Source organism: Gouania willdenowi, chromosome 22, assembly GCF_900634775.1.
Source record: "Gouania willdenowi chromosome 22, fGouWil2.1, whole genome shotgun sequence".
Classification (NCBI taxonomy): domain Eukaryota; kingdom Metazoa; phylum Chordata; class Actinopteri; order Blenniiformes; family Gobiesocidae; genus Gouania; species Gouania willdenowi.
The window spans coordinates 1,673,979-1,691,198 of NC_041065.1; the positions used below are offsets into that span (position 1 = coordinate 1,673,979).

General features: G+C 39.8%; 2 protein-coding genes across 12 annotated transcripts in view; one reads left to right on the top strand and one right to left on the bottom strand.

The window, feature by feature from the left end:
• kiaa1109 (KIAA1109 ortholog) overlaps positions 1-17,220 on the top strand; it is a 188,069-nt gene that overhangs the window by 66,980 nt on the left and 103,869 nt on the right. For all 11 annotated transcript variants that reach the window (XM_028438564.1, XM_028438569.1, XM_028438571.1 and 8 more), the window contains exons 33-39: positions 329-449; positions 563-712; positions 5,790-5,917; positions 7,966-8,168; positions 8,257-8,454; positions 8,525-8,736; positions 9,760-9,911. In XM_028438564.1, coding sequence (XP_028294365.1) covers positions 329-449; positions 563-712; positions 5,790-5,917; positions 7,966-8,168; positions 8,257-8,454; positions 8,525-8,736; positions 9,760-9,911 — 1,164 coding nt within the window. The remainder of the gene's footprint in view (positions 1-328; positions 450-562; positions 713-5,789; positions 5,918-7,965; positions 8,169-8,256; positions 8,455-8,524; positions 8,737-9,759; positions 9,912-17,220) is intronic.
• LOC114456665 (tripartite motif-containing protein 16-like) lies at positions 11,893-14,487 on the bottom strand. Its single transcript, XM_028438590.1, has 2 exons — positions 14,145-14,487; positions 11,893-13,827 (listed from the first exon to the last, which is right to left on the bottom strand). The coding sequence occupies exons 1-2, from the start codon at positions 14,388-14,390 to the stop codon at positions 12,430-12,432; spliced, it is 1,644 nt and encodes a 547-aa protein (XP_028294391.1). The 5' UTR covers positions 14,391-14,487; the 3' UTR covers positions 11,893-12,429.

A 17,220-nucleotide genomic window follows, 5' to 3' on the forward strand; every position in this document is an offset into this window, starting at 1 on the left:
CCCGGTCGTAGTTTATCAGAACTTGTTCTGTGTTTTTGTCCACTCTAATTTGCAACTTTTAACCAATTTCTGGTATTAAAATCACCACCTTTTTCATCAATTTTGTTCACTTTGAACCCATTTTATTTCTGACTAAAACAAGGATTTCCATCTTTAAGATGACTATAATAATAATAATAATAAACATTCCTGGATAACAGTGGATATTATTCAGATGAATAAATAAATGTGGTTATCACAGATTCATAGAACAATGGACCATCATTTTACTGACTTTATGGATGGACAGGTTTCTTTTAATTTGACCTAAAACTGTTTGTTTTTCCAGGTACATTGAGTCTATGGTCCACTTTGTAAGTATTCGACATCCAGCTGCCATTCTGGATGACGTCCATGGGAAAGTCCTCAATGAAGCCTATCAGATCAGCAAATCCACAGTCCCTGAGTCTGTAAGTACGGTAACAACACATCTGAACTAAACTGAGCATCTCCGTCCAAGTAGAAGCAGGAGAAAAAGTTCTTTTCAAAGGCTGACGTCTCTGTTTTTTTGGGTCTCACTCAGAGCCAAACGGGCAAGCAGGAGCACAAGCTGTCCAAGACAGAGGGCACGACCCCCGGACCCCTCAACATCCCTCACGGCCAGACGGACCTGTCCATCAAACCAGATAATGTGAAAATCAAGGGCCTGCAGGCCAACGTGTCCATCCCCAAGGTGAGCACTGTGACCCACAATAATGAACAGCACACACTGAATCATGGGCCCTGATGATTTACATCCAAACAGTTAGTATATAATATAAAACTATTTGGCAGGGACAGTTCATGTAAACAGTGTTTGTTTGTTTTTTGTTTTTATTCATGGGATCAAATCTGTCTCTGTTTTGGTTCTCTTGTGTTAGCTTTCTGTTAGCATCTCTTATGAGAACGGGTCCCAAATCAGCTGTAAAATACACTAAATAAATAATATCTAAATATCTATATATAATTTATTTCCTATCTATTGGTTACCTTATTACACTAATCAATTAAAATGTTTTTTTTTTTTTAATTCTCTCTTTATTTAGAAAATCAAATTTCCATCATAAACATTATTCACAACATTCACTCCAAAATATAGAAGAGAATGATTATAGTTAAGTTCTGGTGACTTTGTCTATTCTGCCCTTCTGTGTTTTTGCATATTGTACAATATTACAGTTGAACGCAGCAAAAAGCAAAATAACTGGAGAGCACTACCTCTCTTACCAACTTATTCTCTCACACAAAAACAGGGATGGTTTACAAAAAGCACAAATCAGATCTGATTGGTTTCACGTACTCCAGACCTGGTAAAATGTGTCTTTTTACAGGACTTTGTGATTTTATCTGCAAAAAGCGCTTTATAAATAAACTACTTACTACTTACTTACTTACTTTTTCAACTCTGAGGGAAGAGGATATCTTCTCCATCACATAAATTCCATGGATGATTTCTGTCCATTCCTTAGTGGTGGGAGGATCTGCTTTTAACCATTTCATAGTGGTGGCTTTCTTGCTGACCACCAACATGACCACCAGCAGCTTTTTATCCCTCATGCTCCATGTCTCAAACAAACATCTCGAATACATGTTCACACATTCAAATGGAATGTTCACAATAAACACATTGGTAATATGTTTTTGGATCTCCGTCCAAACAGGTCTTATTACCTTACAGTCCCTAAATATATGGAGATGTTTGTCCCATTCAGACCTACAGAGACTCCAAGCGAGGCAAGGAAAATGTATTTGTATAGAGCATTTCATACCATGTGCTTTACATGATCAAAAAGTGCAACAGAAAACATTCATCAGCTTAAACTCAATAAAGATATATATAAAATCAACAAACACATTACATCAACAACATGACCAAAAATATCCCTCTATCATACGCAGCAGAAAAAGAGTTCCTTTAACTTTAATCTTAAAATGTTCACGTCCCCATTATTTTTGTATCTTTTCTGATTAAAAATCTTGATGTTTTTCCAGCAGAATTCCTTCCGTGTGTGACCCAGTTGTGACCCATTGTTGTTGGCATGTTTTCTCCCAGCTGTCTTAAGTGATTGGTACCCCTATTTCCTTTTCCCATTTATTTGTGATGTATTCTGCTGTTTAGATAACTGTATAATTCGGAGATGATCTTGTAACTTGATCTGGGCTTTGTTATTGATACAGATACCTCCATGAACCCTGACTCACTAACACCTCTTTGATGTTTTTGTCTCACCTGTCAAGTTTTGGATTTGAAAATAAGGGAAATTTTCTGGCACCCACTACCAGCCGTCCCACCCCCCAACCAAGCTCCAGTATGTCTTATATTTTAATATAGATGTACAATAAATCTAAAATACCCACTTATCAACCACTTACTAAATACAATGATGTGATTAGAATCTGGTAGGTCGACCTTTATTAACAGCTGATCAATATGTGACACTTATTAATCATCTAACTGAGCTTTACATGTTGTTCTGAGAAGTAAAAGCAGCGACTCCTAAAACTAGTATTTTGATACATAATAAGCTATTTATATCTATCTATATATATATATATGAAATATTATAGTTTTCTATATCACCAAAATAGAAAACTCGATACATCTTGAATCTCGATATATCGCCCAGCCCTAATTACTAAATTATAAAACAGCCTAATTAAAAATATAAATGTGAATATGAAGCACATGTGTTTATTTAATATACTTACAGTTTATATACAAGTCAACACGTTGTATATTTACTGTTAATTTCACGTTGCTTGTCTTTAAGTTAGACATTAACATTTTATTTTATTACATATTTTATTATAATTTCTCATGCTCACTCATGTGGTTCTCTGGTATTCACTAATGACTTATTAAACACATTTATTACAGACTTTACATTATTTAACACTTTATAAACAGTGTATATTTATGGAGCTTGTGATTGGATGATTTTTCTTGACTCATCCCTCCACCTCGTCCAGTTGGACATTCACCTTTCTGATTTCTTCTTTTATTTTCTCAAGCTGCTCTTTGTTCTCTTGGCAAAATCCTCTCAGTTCACTGAGAATCAGTTCCAAGTCGGCCATTTCACTCCGCTGTTTGTGTTAGCTTTACCCGTTAGCCGCTAGTCATTGCATTGCTGCGCACCGTATTCTTCACCCACTTCTCCACGGATGATGTTTGTTGTTCCAGGTAGAGGCGTGGCTTTTCTCTCCTTTCTCTTGCTTTTTGCAGATTAATTTACATGGGTTATTTGGGGAATTTCTCTCATTGCCCTGGTTTAACCGGGAGCTCTTCCGTTATGCAGCCATCTCGGCAGGTGGTCTGAAGGAAATGCAATATATATATATATATATATATGTAATTTCTCAGAAGTCTGCATAACTGCACAACTGAGAACTTTGACTTCTCTCAACTTCTGACTGATATGAAGAAGAAAGAAACAAGAGAGACAAAAAGGTAATTATAGTAATGTCAAGGTTAAACAGCCCAGCTATGCCAAAAACGCAAGTATCTTGCGATTTTTTAACTCTGCGCAGTAGAGTCCAGTGGGAGGAGCCCTGGAAACACAGCCTGTCCATTAAACACGTGTTTGCAGTGTAGTTGGGGTGAAGCCTGATTGGTTGAACATAGGAGGATGGGTGTGGCTATGTACCATGTGCCTTTAAACAAAGAATCATAAAAATGGACAAGATTTCAATGTGGTTTCAGACAAAATGGTTTTTTTTGAACCCTTAATGTTAACTTCTGTTAACCTTATGAAAACATCATTTGATCCAGATTGTATTCATTTTTGGAAATAATTTTCAAATAATTACTGTATACTTTTAACAGTTAATTTAAATTCATTCTAACTTTACACTTTATACACATAAGACATAAAATAAGAAACGCTTCAATCACAACAAATATGAATGGTTTCTAAACAGCTTCCTTGGAAAAGTTTTAAATTAGAGATTGAAACATGAATCAAATAAAGACACACAAAATAAACATTTTTCCTGGAAAAGAAATGTAGTTAGAGTTGAAACCGCATGTCTTTGAATTAACTCACTCAGTGCCATTGATGAGAAAACGCGTTATTTGGGTTTTTATGGCGGAGATTACTAGAACACACCCTGGCGGCGGTCCCTCATCAATATCTAAGCTGTAGTGTGATGTAGTGACCAACTGTGCCCTGAAAGTGGCAGCAGTACACCTTTAGATGAGAGATTAGCCACTGATGCTACCATTAGCTAAGGAGGAGAAGCAGGAACGAGGGAAATTATGGCGCTATGAAGTGATATTGTGAAGTGGGGATGGGCAGATACAAAATACAGTAAGCGAAACATTCAACTGTGAGCCAGATAGCAAAATAATAGGTGACATGTAGGTGGCAGCAGTGCACCTTTGGATGAGAGATCATCCATGATGGGCAGAGCTCAGAGGGAGAGGAAATTAGTTTACAGAAAGACAGAAAATGATGCTACGAGAGTTGATGCTGAAGTTCCCACCAGCTCACAGCAGCAAACACTCGACCAGAGCATGCGTGGAACTAAGTGGACTATTGAGATTGTCACGATGGTGAGATAAAACCATCAACTGACCGGGCTAAACGGGTCATCTCTGCGTGTCAGGAGGAAGAGGACATATTCACACAGACATGACATCTGTGTGATTGACGGGGGGAGGGCAGTTACAAAATACAGTAAGCAAAACATTTAACTGTGAGACAGATAGCAAATAATAATATTTTTTCCATCAAAAGCCTTGTCTCAGTGTCTCTTCTGATGTCATAGTTTTCAATAAAAAAGCAACCAAACAAAATCACTTTAGAAAATTTGCTTTAAAGTCACTGACAGATTTTTTTTTTTTTAGAAAAACTGTTTTCTCAGCTTTTTGCTCTGAAACTGGCGATTTGTGTAAAACTTTCTTCATTCAACTGCTGATTAAGGAAGAACGAAACAGGATATTGCCCTGATGATTTACACAACCCAGCTACGCTAAAAACATCAGTATCTTTCCCACTGTAAATTCTACCAACGTCTTGTACAAAACCACCATATATTTACACTCAAATATCTAAACGTACTCTATTTAAAAATGAAGAAAATCACACGTCTTGGCTTTCCTTCACGATGTAACTGCTATTCACTAAAAAAGCTACGCAAGACTTGCGGCTGTCAATCATCGTCATATGACATAAAATCCAGTTTTCAACCTCAAATCATTTATTTAAAACAAATTTTACAGAAAAATGAACTCAAACACAATGTAGGGTGATAATAACTAATGATCACAGCGGAGTTTAGCTTTGGAAAAAATGATGTGAGTATTTTAACTTTACACTTTGAATCACGTCCCATCTGTTATCATTGAGGAGGCGGGGTTTATGACGTATACTGCAGCCAGTCAACAGGGGGAGCTTTAAATGTATAGCTTCACTCCACCGGGAGCTTGTCCTCGTTATTTTTTTTCCAGTCTGTGGCTACAGCGTGGCTGCCCACTGCTCCTCAGGGAGGGGTTAAATTCAGAGAACACATTTCATGTATGTAGCTTTACATATATGACAATTAAGTATAATGTGTATTCTATATAAAACCACAGTGTTTGTTTTACCTGTGAGGTAGTTTGAGAGGGAGGAAACAGAACTTTTCAACTGTATAGAAAAACCATTATAAAGTATATTTTTCATAATACTGCCCCTATAACAGTACAGAGTTGGTACCCATCCCTACATTTCCTACAGCTTTTCCTTTTCCTGTGTGTATGTGTGTGTTTAACTCTGCTCCTCCTCCTGCAGGTCAACCTGTGCCTGCTCCAGGCCTCTGTGGAGGAGGGCTCCCCCTCGTGCTCCACTAAGTGCGTCACACACGTGTCTCTGGTGGCGCTGTGCTTTGATAGGATTGCTACCCAGTTCAGGATGAACAGGTAACTCATCCATTATGGAGCCTTTGCTTTGTGGCGACTTTATACAGTTTTTTTTACCTTTTTAATGAAACACATTCTGATTATAGTTATTTTATACTTTGATATGAGGGTATCCACATTTCAGATATAATGTAGGGTTTAGGAGTTTCAGCTCCTTAACATCTGCCAATCTGTTTCAAAAGGGACTAAAAGTAATTAGACAATTGACTCTAAAGCCATTTTTTCAGGGCAGGTGTGGGTAATTCCTTTGTTATGTCATTACCAAGGAAACATATAATAGGCCTGGAGTTGATTTGAGGTGTGGTGCTTGTATTTGTATGATGTTGCTGTGAAGATCTGGTCAAAGGAGCTCTCCATGCAGGTGGAACAAGGAATCTTTAAGCTGCGTAAACAGAAAAAAACATCTGTGAAATTGCTAGTTTGGTACATTTCCATGATGAAGAGAAACTCCTTCAAAACAGCCAACCAAGTTAAAAACCCTCTCACCATAAAGAGAAGAGTGCATGAGAGTAAATACAGAAGGTTCACTGCACGGTGCAAGACACTCATAAGCCTCATGAATAGAAAGGCTCCACTGGACTTAAAAACAACTAAAACATCCAGCAAAGTTCTCTAAAAATACTCTTTGGACAAATGAAACCATGATCAACCAAAGTATGGAGAAGGTACAGCTCATGTGTAAAACATGGTGGAGGTAGTGTGGTGGCTGGGCCTGCATGGCTGCTAGTGTCACTGGTCACTGGTGTTTAATGATGATGTCACACAGGACAGAACCAGGGACATACTCTGCTCAAATCCAGTCAAAGTGATTGGGCTGCGTTTCATAATACAGATGGACAATGACCCAAAACATACAACCAAAGCTACTCAGAACTTTATTAAAGCAAAGAGGTGCAATATTTTTGAATGACCAAGTCAGTCACCTGATCTCAACCCAGTGCATTTCACGTGTTAAAGACTAAACTTTGGAAAACAAAAGGCCCACGAACAAACAACGGTAACCCTACTGCAGTAAAAGCCTGGCAGATAATTAAAAAGGGGGAAACCCAGCATCTGGTGATGTTTATGAGGGTCAAAAAGTTTTCAACCAAGTATTAGAAAATAATATTTTATTTTCAGTTAATGCTTTTAAGCCCCTGAAAAAATGGGATTGTGTTTGGAAACCCATGAACTAAAACAAGTGTGGGTTAGTGGGCCTCCCCTAAGAGATCTAGGGGAGCCCCCCACCATACTTTTAATAATGTTTTTAAAACATTTACGTAAACATCTTTATCTGTGAACGTGCTCACAAATATGTTTTTAAACACAATCATTGTGTATGTTTTTAATCTCTTTTTAAAATACATTTTAACACCTTTATGTGTTTTTAAACATATTTGAAATACATTTAAACATAACACATGTTGACTCATCATACATTAACGCTTACATAGTGGGCTGAAACACTGAAAATAACTGAGAATGAATAATAATGAACAGATCAACGTCAGTCGAACACTTTTATCGTACCTCTGTGTGATTTGAGGTGTACTTGAACGCACCATGAAGCTCCCGTCGGTTGCGGACGACTTTACCGTAATATGCGATGTAAACAGGCATTCTAGTTTTAAACCGCTGATGGCGTTGATGTAGGGATGTGTTGTAAAAAAAGAATGAACGCAGATCATCCTCTACCTGCAGCCGTGACCGCTACTTATTTTCACTCACTGTCAATGCAGAAAATCCACACTCACACAGGTAAGTGTAGGTGAACGCTGCACCTCCCCTGAAGCCCTCTGGCGCCCCCCTGGGGAGACACGCCTCACACTTTGAAAACCGCTGCTTTAGTTCCTCAGGTTTTTATGCAAACTTTTTGTTTAACCCACTGAATTAAAGCTGAAAGTCTGCACTTCAACTGCATCTGAATTGTTTACTTCAGAAGTCATTTTGGTACTGTACTGAACCAAAAATAGAAACATGTTGTCTCTATCCAAATATATATGTACCCAACTGTCATCCAGTGGATTGTGAGAAGATGTAGGAGATGAAATCTTTCCTGCTCTTTTCAGGGGGATTGTGGAGGAGAACCCCACCACTACTGAGCATGGGCGACCCTCTGTGATGCTGGATAAGTATGCGTCAGCCACTAAGATGCAGCCCCAGTCCTCAGGCTCACTGCGCTCCAACGCCGGCATCGAGAAAGGCAAAGAGATCGCCGCTAAGCTGAATATCCATCGTATCCACAGTCAGCTTCGAGGCCTGGACTCCACAGGTTGTTGCCTGTTTATTCATTTCATGAAGTTGTTTTTGAGGAAGAAAGATGAATTTATCTATGCCTGTATTCCTTCCATACTTTACAGACATCGGCACCAGTGCGATCACAGCTATTCCCTTTGAGAAGTCCAAAGTACTGTTTGGCCTCGAGGACATGGAAGAGTTTTCATTGGTGGATGAAATCGATGCCTCGGTGGCCGCTGATCTGAGCCGTTCCATTGCATCCATGGAGAAATGGGGCTGGATTATGTTTGAGTGTGGCATCGAGAACCTCACAGTCAAGGGTAGATGTTTACTGTGCAACCGTGACGGTTCCTGGAGGTGGAGGATCTACAGCTTTGTCTTTGCTCACAGGAGGTCGTCAGTCAGGAGCCGTTCTCTACAACGCCTTTGGTGTGATGGGACGCTCGGACACCGGAGCCAAAACGGGAATGTCCAAATCCAACGGGTCCACGGGCTCTCAGACGGGGAGTGGCTACAGCACGGACGCATCTGATGACAACCTGCCTCACGACACCATCAGCCCCAACTCTGACGGCAACGAGCACTCGGACTCAGACGAGCAGGTGGGAGGCACTTTTCTCTCTCAGGGCTGAAAGCTAAGCTATGCTAACAAAGCATACGCCATCATTACGTACACATCTCCACACCCCCTCTGATCACAGACACGTTTCATAAAGAGTTTTGTTTTTTTCCACTTAGCAGTTGAGATCAGCAACATTGTTTGCAACATGCTAACAAAGCTAGTAAGGCTATGCTGTAAATGACACCCATTTGAAACAACAGGTAGCCTGCAGCAGTGTTTCTGTGGGGGTATGTGGACCCCTAGGGATAGAAAGAGATAGTGGAACAAAAACAAATAAAATATGAGGGTTTATATCCGAGGTTGTTGTATCACAGATTTGTGGTGACCCCAGAGACATTTTTTCTCTAGAATTAGATTTTTTTTTTAATGTTTTGTTATTCTGTTTTACAAATACAGACTATCCACGATTATTGCACCACCTCAGATATTTTTATTTTGCATTTTATTTGAACTACATTCATATTTGATAGAATACAGTCCAATTTGTGTGTGATGTGTTCATTTGAAAATAATACAAATAATATATCAGTGACCCCATTTATTTCCAGACGACCCCACATGGGGTCACAATCCCAAGGCTGAAAAACACTGGTTTATAATGTGTATTTTAAAAAATGATAATCATGATAATAATGATGAAATGATCTTGATTAGAACATGAACTGAAAATACAAAGGTCATCTTGGTTTCACACCATGTGGGAGATGATTAAAAACGTTTACAAAAGGTTTTTCATTCCACTTATTTATAACATGAGAAATGTGTGTTATCACTCATTCATTCCATCATTATGCTCTATTATAGTTTTCATAGTATTCTGATCATAATGTTGTCGTTGGACTAAGGGGGGGACTTGAGCCCAAAGGGGGTGAGAACCACTGGCCTACAGTATATGACTTTGTTCTATGAAAGGAATTAGCAACAATGCTAAACCCCGTTAGCACCACGTCTCACTGACGGGTCAAAGCAGTGCATGTCAGTGACTTGTCCTCTTATGTTGCAGGATGAAGGGGTGGAGTCAGATGACCTGAAGAAGGACCTCCCCCTCATGCCCCCACCACCAGACTCCAGCAGCATGAAACTGACCATCAGAGAAATCTGGTTCAGTTTTGCTGCTCCCACCAACGTGCGCTCGCCGTCACAATCCATCTCCAGGTATGACACGAGCAGCCGTGCACTGTGACAGCCCCCCCCCCTCAAAGCTTTATTTTATTATGATTATTAATATGTATCATTTTATTATAATATTTATTATTATAATACATATGTATCATCATTATTATTATTATTATAGGTTTATCTTAGTTATGACTGTAAATAATCAGATTTTAATATTAAAACTATTACAATCATTACATATTTATTAAATATTTGTATAATATTAAAATCCGATAATAATATTGAAACAGAAACACTTAAAGTTACAACTGAGTTAGGTTGAAATTTATTTTTCAAATGTAAAATAAAATCAAGAAAGATATTTTTAAAATAAATGTAAAAAAAATGTAGCATTTCTATTTCATCATGGCAGAACCAAACCTGTGAAAGTGTGATGTCAGCAGTTTGTTTGTTTCAAATCCACAGAAGCTCCAAACACAGCTGCTCACTTCATAAAAACCAGGTTATAGAGTCCAATGTTTGACCTGAATCAGAACTCACTAATGCCTCGTCTGCATTAACTCACATCTGAGTTCTCTAAGACGCTAATGTTCATTCAACAGAGAAGTAAAGTCAGACACAATCATGAAAAGTCAAATTAAACAAAGGAAAACACTAAAAGAATCAAAGCTTTACAGTTTTAGAGCCTGTGTTCCTCCATCTTGAAATCATGTGATTGATGATGTCACAGGGCCCCACTGCCTGTAAACATCCCATTGTTTTCTATTGGAGTGAAACATTCAGCCTGATTTATAGATCATTTAGTAGCTTTTTACATCATTTTACAGCCTTTTAGATCATTTAACAGCTTTTTAGATCATTTAACATCCTTTTAGATCATTTAGTAGCTTTTTAGATCATTTAACACTTTTACATCATTTAACAGCTTTTTAGATCATTTAACACTTTTAGATCATTTAGTAGCTTTTTTAGTTACCATTACAACTTGTGCTACTTTTGGTTGCTCTAAATAATAAGGAAAAGTTAAATATGTCAATGTAAACCTCTTTTATTTACCATAAAAGAATAAAAACAGTTTCAGTGACCTGAAAAAAGTCTGTGACTACAGGGGACGACGGTTCCAACTCTGAGGTTTGGTATTAGACAACGAAGCAGAGAAGAAGAGCTCTCTTTTGGGACAAAGGCGCCAATCCCAAAGTCCACACTCACACACACCCTAAACCCTGAGCCCTCATTGACCCCCTGATGGAGTGTGTGAGGCTGAGGGCTTGAAACCCCAGAAATAGAAATGGGATAGTCCTTTGTTTAATGTTGACATCAGTACATAATAACGTTCCTTATGATTACAGCGTTGGTACTTTGGACTATAGAACACTCACACACTTCTTTATGACTGTCTTTACACTATGAATGGCCAATGAATTGTTTACTCACAAGTCAAATATGAAAGTTGGAAAACTGACTGCTGAGTTATTTGTGTCAGTAAATATATTTTCATGTTTTGTTCTCAGCTGAATAAACTTTAGGGGTTCACTGTTCAGTCCCTGTTGATTAAATAAAGGGGGTAAATGTATGGATTATACAGTATTTACCTCCCTCTAGGCTACATGAGGGAGTCAGTACAGTATTTACCATCTCATTCTTATTTATGTTCAAAGTTGAGCAGGATTTGGGGCGGTGTTTAGCTCAGTGGGTAGAGCGCCCGCCCCATGCACAGAGGCCATAGCTCCTCACCTGCAGCGGGTCCAGGTTCGATTCCCAGCCTGGGACCCTTTCCTGCGTGTCATTCCCTGCTCTCTCTGACCCCCTTTCCTGTCAAGCAACTGTCATATAAAGGCCACTAGAGCCAAAAAAAAAATCCTTAAAAAAAAAAAAAAAAAAAAAAAAAAAAAAAAAGTTGAGCAGGATTCTAAAACACTAAATACTGAGACATATCTCCACATAACCTGTGAACATAATCTCCTTTAACACGTAGGAAAGGAAGTGATGTCATTTCACCATGAACTACAACAACACATGGATTTATTTTTATTTATTTACCATTTGCTTGTGTGTACATAGTATTTGGCCACAATTATCACTATGTTACAACGGTTTTCTTACTTATTTGTTCATTTCTCGTCACTTTTAAAGCGGCCGTCAGTTTTTTTTTTTACTTTTTCTTATTGAAATCACATGCGGAGGTCATTCATAACAGTCTGATCATTGCAACATCATAACTACAGATACATAATAAACAGTGAATTTAAAAGCAGAGCGAGGGGTAAACCTAAACAAGCATAACACGTGACATACAACACTAGTGAATCTAAATGAGGCTAAAGTTAGCTCAGATAGTTTGGGTTTTGTCAGCTTTTTTTGTGGATGGGGCTTCAGTGGGAGGGCGTCTAACATGGTGTTGGAAGGAAGCAGCAGTGGGTTTGGACTTTTAGTTGCTCTTGTGAATATGGAATTATGTTAGGAGAATAATGAGATTGATAACTAAAATATTGTCATTGCCCACTTTATCAACTTCAAACCTGAAAATAACTGTGTGTGTGTTAGTTACAGTGTGTTACAGTCTGCAGATCTCAGCACTCTCTCCTATAATATTAATATAATCAATATAAATTCCCATGTGGAGCGGCTCAGTGAAGGTGGTCTTCACTCTGTGGAGCAGAGTCATGGTGTCACTGACGCTGTAGAAGCTCAGAGTAGCTGCTGTGTGGTCCACGTACACCCCTACCCTGGAGGAACCAGGACCTGAGACCTTAGTGCAGATGTTGTTGTGTATAAATGTGTATTTGTTTTTATAACACTCTAACGTCCATGATTTGTCATTACATCCAAACAAACATTCCTTCCCCTCCCCCCTCCTGCTGATACTCTTGTATGCGACCGCTACACCAACCCCTCCCCCTCCCACCTCCACCTCCCAGTAACAACGTCCAGTCAGACTCTCTCTGCTCAGGACCTGAGGATACTCAATGAACCTCTCTGGATGACGATGATAATTCTGATTATTTCTCATTAATGTAACTTTTCTGTTTCCTTGTGATAATCTGAGGTGTGTGTGAGCTGTGTTTGGATCCAGAGTGATTTTCTGTGAATACTCTAAGAATCCAGCTCTGCTCGTGGGCTCTGGCAGCTGTAGAACCTTCACTCTCTCCACAGTCCCACAGACTTTGGTCCAGTCCTCCATCAGGATGGTGTGGAGATGCTCTGTGAGCTCCTGGAAGCAGCTGTGAGGATGTGTGTGTGTGATGGCGGAGTGTGTGGACACACTGAGCGCTGACAGGGAGCTATAGCGGAGGACAAACTGGATGTGGTCCTCAGTGGTGGAGATCTGCTGCAGCTCAGCGTCTCTCTTCTTCAGCTCACTGATCTCCTGCTCCAGCTTCTCCTGTAGCGCTCGCACCGCGCTCACTTCGTTCTGCTGCTTAGATCGGACCTCCTTCTCCAGCTCAGAACTTCTTCTGTGGAGGACACGGATCAGCTCAGTGATGATCTGCTGGCTGTGCTGCACCGAGTGATCAGCAGAGAGCTGGATGCTCTTCAGCTCCTCCTCCAGCAGCTGGAGCTCTTTCTCTCTGTCCTGGATGTTCTTGTAGATGTCAGCTTGACTCTCCTGCAGCTCTCTCTGCCTCTCAGTGTGTTCTACTGCAGCTGAAACCATGTGGTGGCCTTTATGTTCCTCCATGGAGCAGAGAAAGCAGATACACTGCTGATCAGTGCGGCAGAACATCTTCATCACCTCATCGTGACGAGAGCAGATGTTCTCCTGGAGCTTCTTAGAGGGATTCACCAATCTGTGCCTCTTGAAAGCAGCAGATTGATGATGAGGCTGAAGATGTTCCTCACAGTAAGAGGCCACACAGTTCAAACAGGACTTGAAGGCTTTCACTTTCCTCCCCACGCAGACGTCACAGGCCACGTCTTCAGCTGCAGCAAAGCTTTGAACACAACGATCGTCCTGAATATGGAGAGAGGTTTGTCTCAAAAATATTCACAAATAGATTCACAACTTTTACATGTTTTTTCTCTGTTTTTTTAGATTTTCATATGTGTAAATAATCTGAAAAATACATGAGACAATCTAAAAAAAAACATGTGAAAATCTGAAATAAAGTGAAAATCTAAAAAAAAACAAAAAGAGAAAATCCTAAAAATACACGACAAAAACATGTGAAAATATGAAAAAAAAAATTAAAATCTGAAAAATGTGAAAATTCAAAAACACAAAATCACAAAATTCTTTTGAGTATGTTTGAGACAAATCTCTCGTCATACCTGAAGCCTGCTTTTCCTCAGCTCCTCGACCAGCTCTGCCAGCATGGTGCTCTTCATCAGGACGGGCCTCGGTGTAAACGTCTCCCTGCACTGGGGGCAGCTGTACACGTCCTTCTTATTCTCTCCATCCCAGAAGCTGCTGATACACATTCTGCAGTAGCTGTGTCCACAGGGAACGGTCACTGGCTCCTTCAGGAGCTCCAGACACACGGAGCACGAGAAGCTTTCTGTCTGAATCTGAGCCATTTTACTAGTCTGTGAGCTATAGAGGCACGCCCTGGAAACAGCTCCACAGCACAGTTACAGCCTGGTCTCACACACACACACACACACACACACACACACAGTGAAGGGAGGGCTGTTGTGTAACTCAGGAAGTGAACTTCTTTCCCTGACTCACACAAAATGTTTTCCAACAACAGATAAAATGGCCCTTTCACACTATTCAACAACAAGAATACACAAAACGACAGAAAAATACACTGAAAACAACAAAAAACAATCGAAAATTATGCAAAAAATTACAAAAAAATAAACAAACATTAAAAACAAGTATAAAATGAACAAACTTACTCCAACTATACATAAAACAGCTGAGCTGACAGCAGCAAAAGAGCAGAGCGGAGCTCACAGAGGAATTTATTTACTAAACATGAACTTTTTCTTCTGAGAAATGATACGATACCTCAACATCAAACTCTATCATTTACCATCTGACTCTGGCTCTGAGGTAATCATCTACTGCTTTTTTATTTGCTGGCTCAACTGGAAAGCTAAGTAGCAAGCTAGCTAGCTACAAGTAGCAAGCTAACTAGCAGAAGAATGGCTCTTTCCACAACAGAATACAGCAGTCTCCTCCAAAAGATTACTGAACTGGAGACTACAGTGCGAGGAATACAAGTAAACATTGAGGTTAATGGACACTGTGGATATGATAATGATACGACTGTGCCGCTGTTTCAAAACAGCGGAGTGGATAAAGCTAACTCGCTACCAGCCCGTGCTAACAAAGCTATCAGGCCTAGGGAGGATCCTGTTCCCGTTGATAAGCCAACAGGTGCGAGTCCTCCCTGGAATACTCTGGGAGCTAAGCCTAAGAAAAAGTCATATCCACTTCAAAGGCTAACGGGCCGAGCAAAGCGCCCTGATATCAATAATGAGACAGACTGGCCTGCACTGGCTTCGCAGACTGCAGCCTCAACATCAACTCCCTTGTCTGCCCAGGCACAAAAGTGGACATCTGCTAAAGGCAGGAGTATCACCAAGTCACAAACCCAGTTTCGTGTAGAACTGGGTAATCGATTTGCCCCACTGAATGACCTAGGATCTGCTCTAATGAGGTCAACACACAACCTTCTGGAACTGTGAAGACTGAAAGTGCTTCAGGAAAACAAAAGCGACATGGTAGGCCAAAGCAACAACCTCACACACTGATAGTGGGAGACGTTTCTGTTAAAGATGCTCAGAAGATGTTCAGCAGCAACGTGAAAGTGATCTGCTTACCTAATGACACAGTATCAGACCTGGCTGACAAAATCTTGCATATCGTTGCAGATTACCCACATTTGAAAAATGTTGTGATTCATTTTGGGTTAAATGATTTAGCCAAGGAGGAGTCTGAGGTGTTAAAGCAGGATTTCACCCATCTGCTAAAAACTGTGAGCTGTTTACAGCCTAAAGTGTTCATCAGTGGCCCGATACCTCCAGTCCACAAAGGAGATCTGAAATTCTCAAGGATTTACTCTTTGAATAAATTTCTGTCTTCGGCTTGTGCTGCCCTTTCACTAAATTTTATAGAAAATTTTCCTATTTTTTGGGAACGTCGTCATCTTTTTAGAGCAGATGGACTGTGTCTAAACAAGGCTGGAGTAAAACTCTTCACATCCAACTTGTTTTACTTCACCAGTCACACTGCTATCAGTTCTGATAAAGACAGAGGACAACATGTACCATTGGAGAACAAAACAACAAGGAAAGAACATGGAGTCAATGAGCTTCCAGCAAGAAATAAAAATCGCCAAAATGAAGAGGTCAACCCAACCCCCGCATCTCAGGACCCACCTGCTTCACCCCAAAATTCACCTACTTCCACCTCATCCAGCTTCTCTCCTACCCCTGCCTTCTTGGATTTAACTGCCCAGATGAACGAGCTGGTTCTGGCTGGCACAAGACTAACACCCCACCCTTTACCCCACCATGGTCAATCTGCACCACCCATCCCTCCTCGACGATACCAGGCTCAGGATCACTCTTCTCCTCAGGCCAGCTGTGTTCAACTTAGAGCGACACAGGTCTGATGTGTGCTGGGTCCAGACTGCAATAGCTCTATTTTTAGGAACAACCAGAAAAAGTCAGGGCCCTATGGAGTTAATGCAGCTTCTTTAATTCCTGTGGTGACAGGTAACACAGGTAAAATTGTGAAATTAAAGAAAAGCAAAAAGCTTTATAGAGATAAAAATTTGACTCCTATAACATGTCATCCAAAAAGTCCACCAGTGTCTCCAGTAAAGTCTTTAACATTAGCTCTTCTTAATGTTAGATCTCTTGTTAACAAGTCACTAATAATTAATGATTTTATTCTGACACATCACTTGGACTTTTTATTTCTTAATGAAACGTGGTTGAATGATGGTATCAGTAATACTATTCTCAATGAAAGTGCGCCACAAGACTTTATTTATTTAAATAAGTGTCGTACTTACAGGAAAGGTGGTGGAGTTGCTGCCATTTTTAAATCAATATTTCAGTGCAAAGAAATAACATTTGGTGATTTTATCTCCTTTGAATATATGTCATTCTTACTGAAGGGTGATTCAAGAGTTCTGTTTTTAGTCGTTTATAGACCCCCAAAATATTCTGGAGAATTCATGGATGAGTTTGCTGAACTGCTGTCAGTTGTATGCACTGAATACAACTTTTTAATAATAACAGGTGACTTAAATATTCATGTAGACAATAACATGGACAATACTGCCAAAGAACTGTATGCTTTAATGGATACTTTTGGTCTTACACAACATGTGACTGGTCCGACACACACTCAAGGTCACACTTTGGATCTGGTTATCTCTAAAGG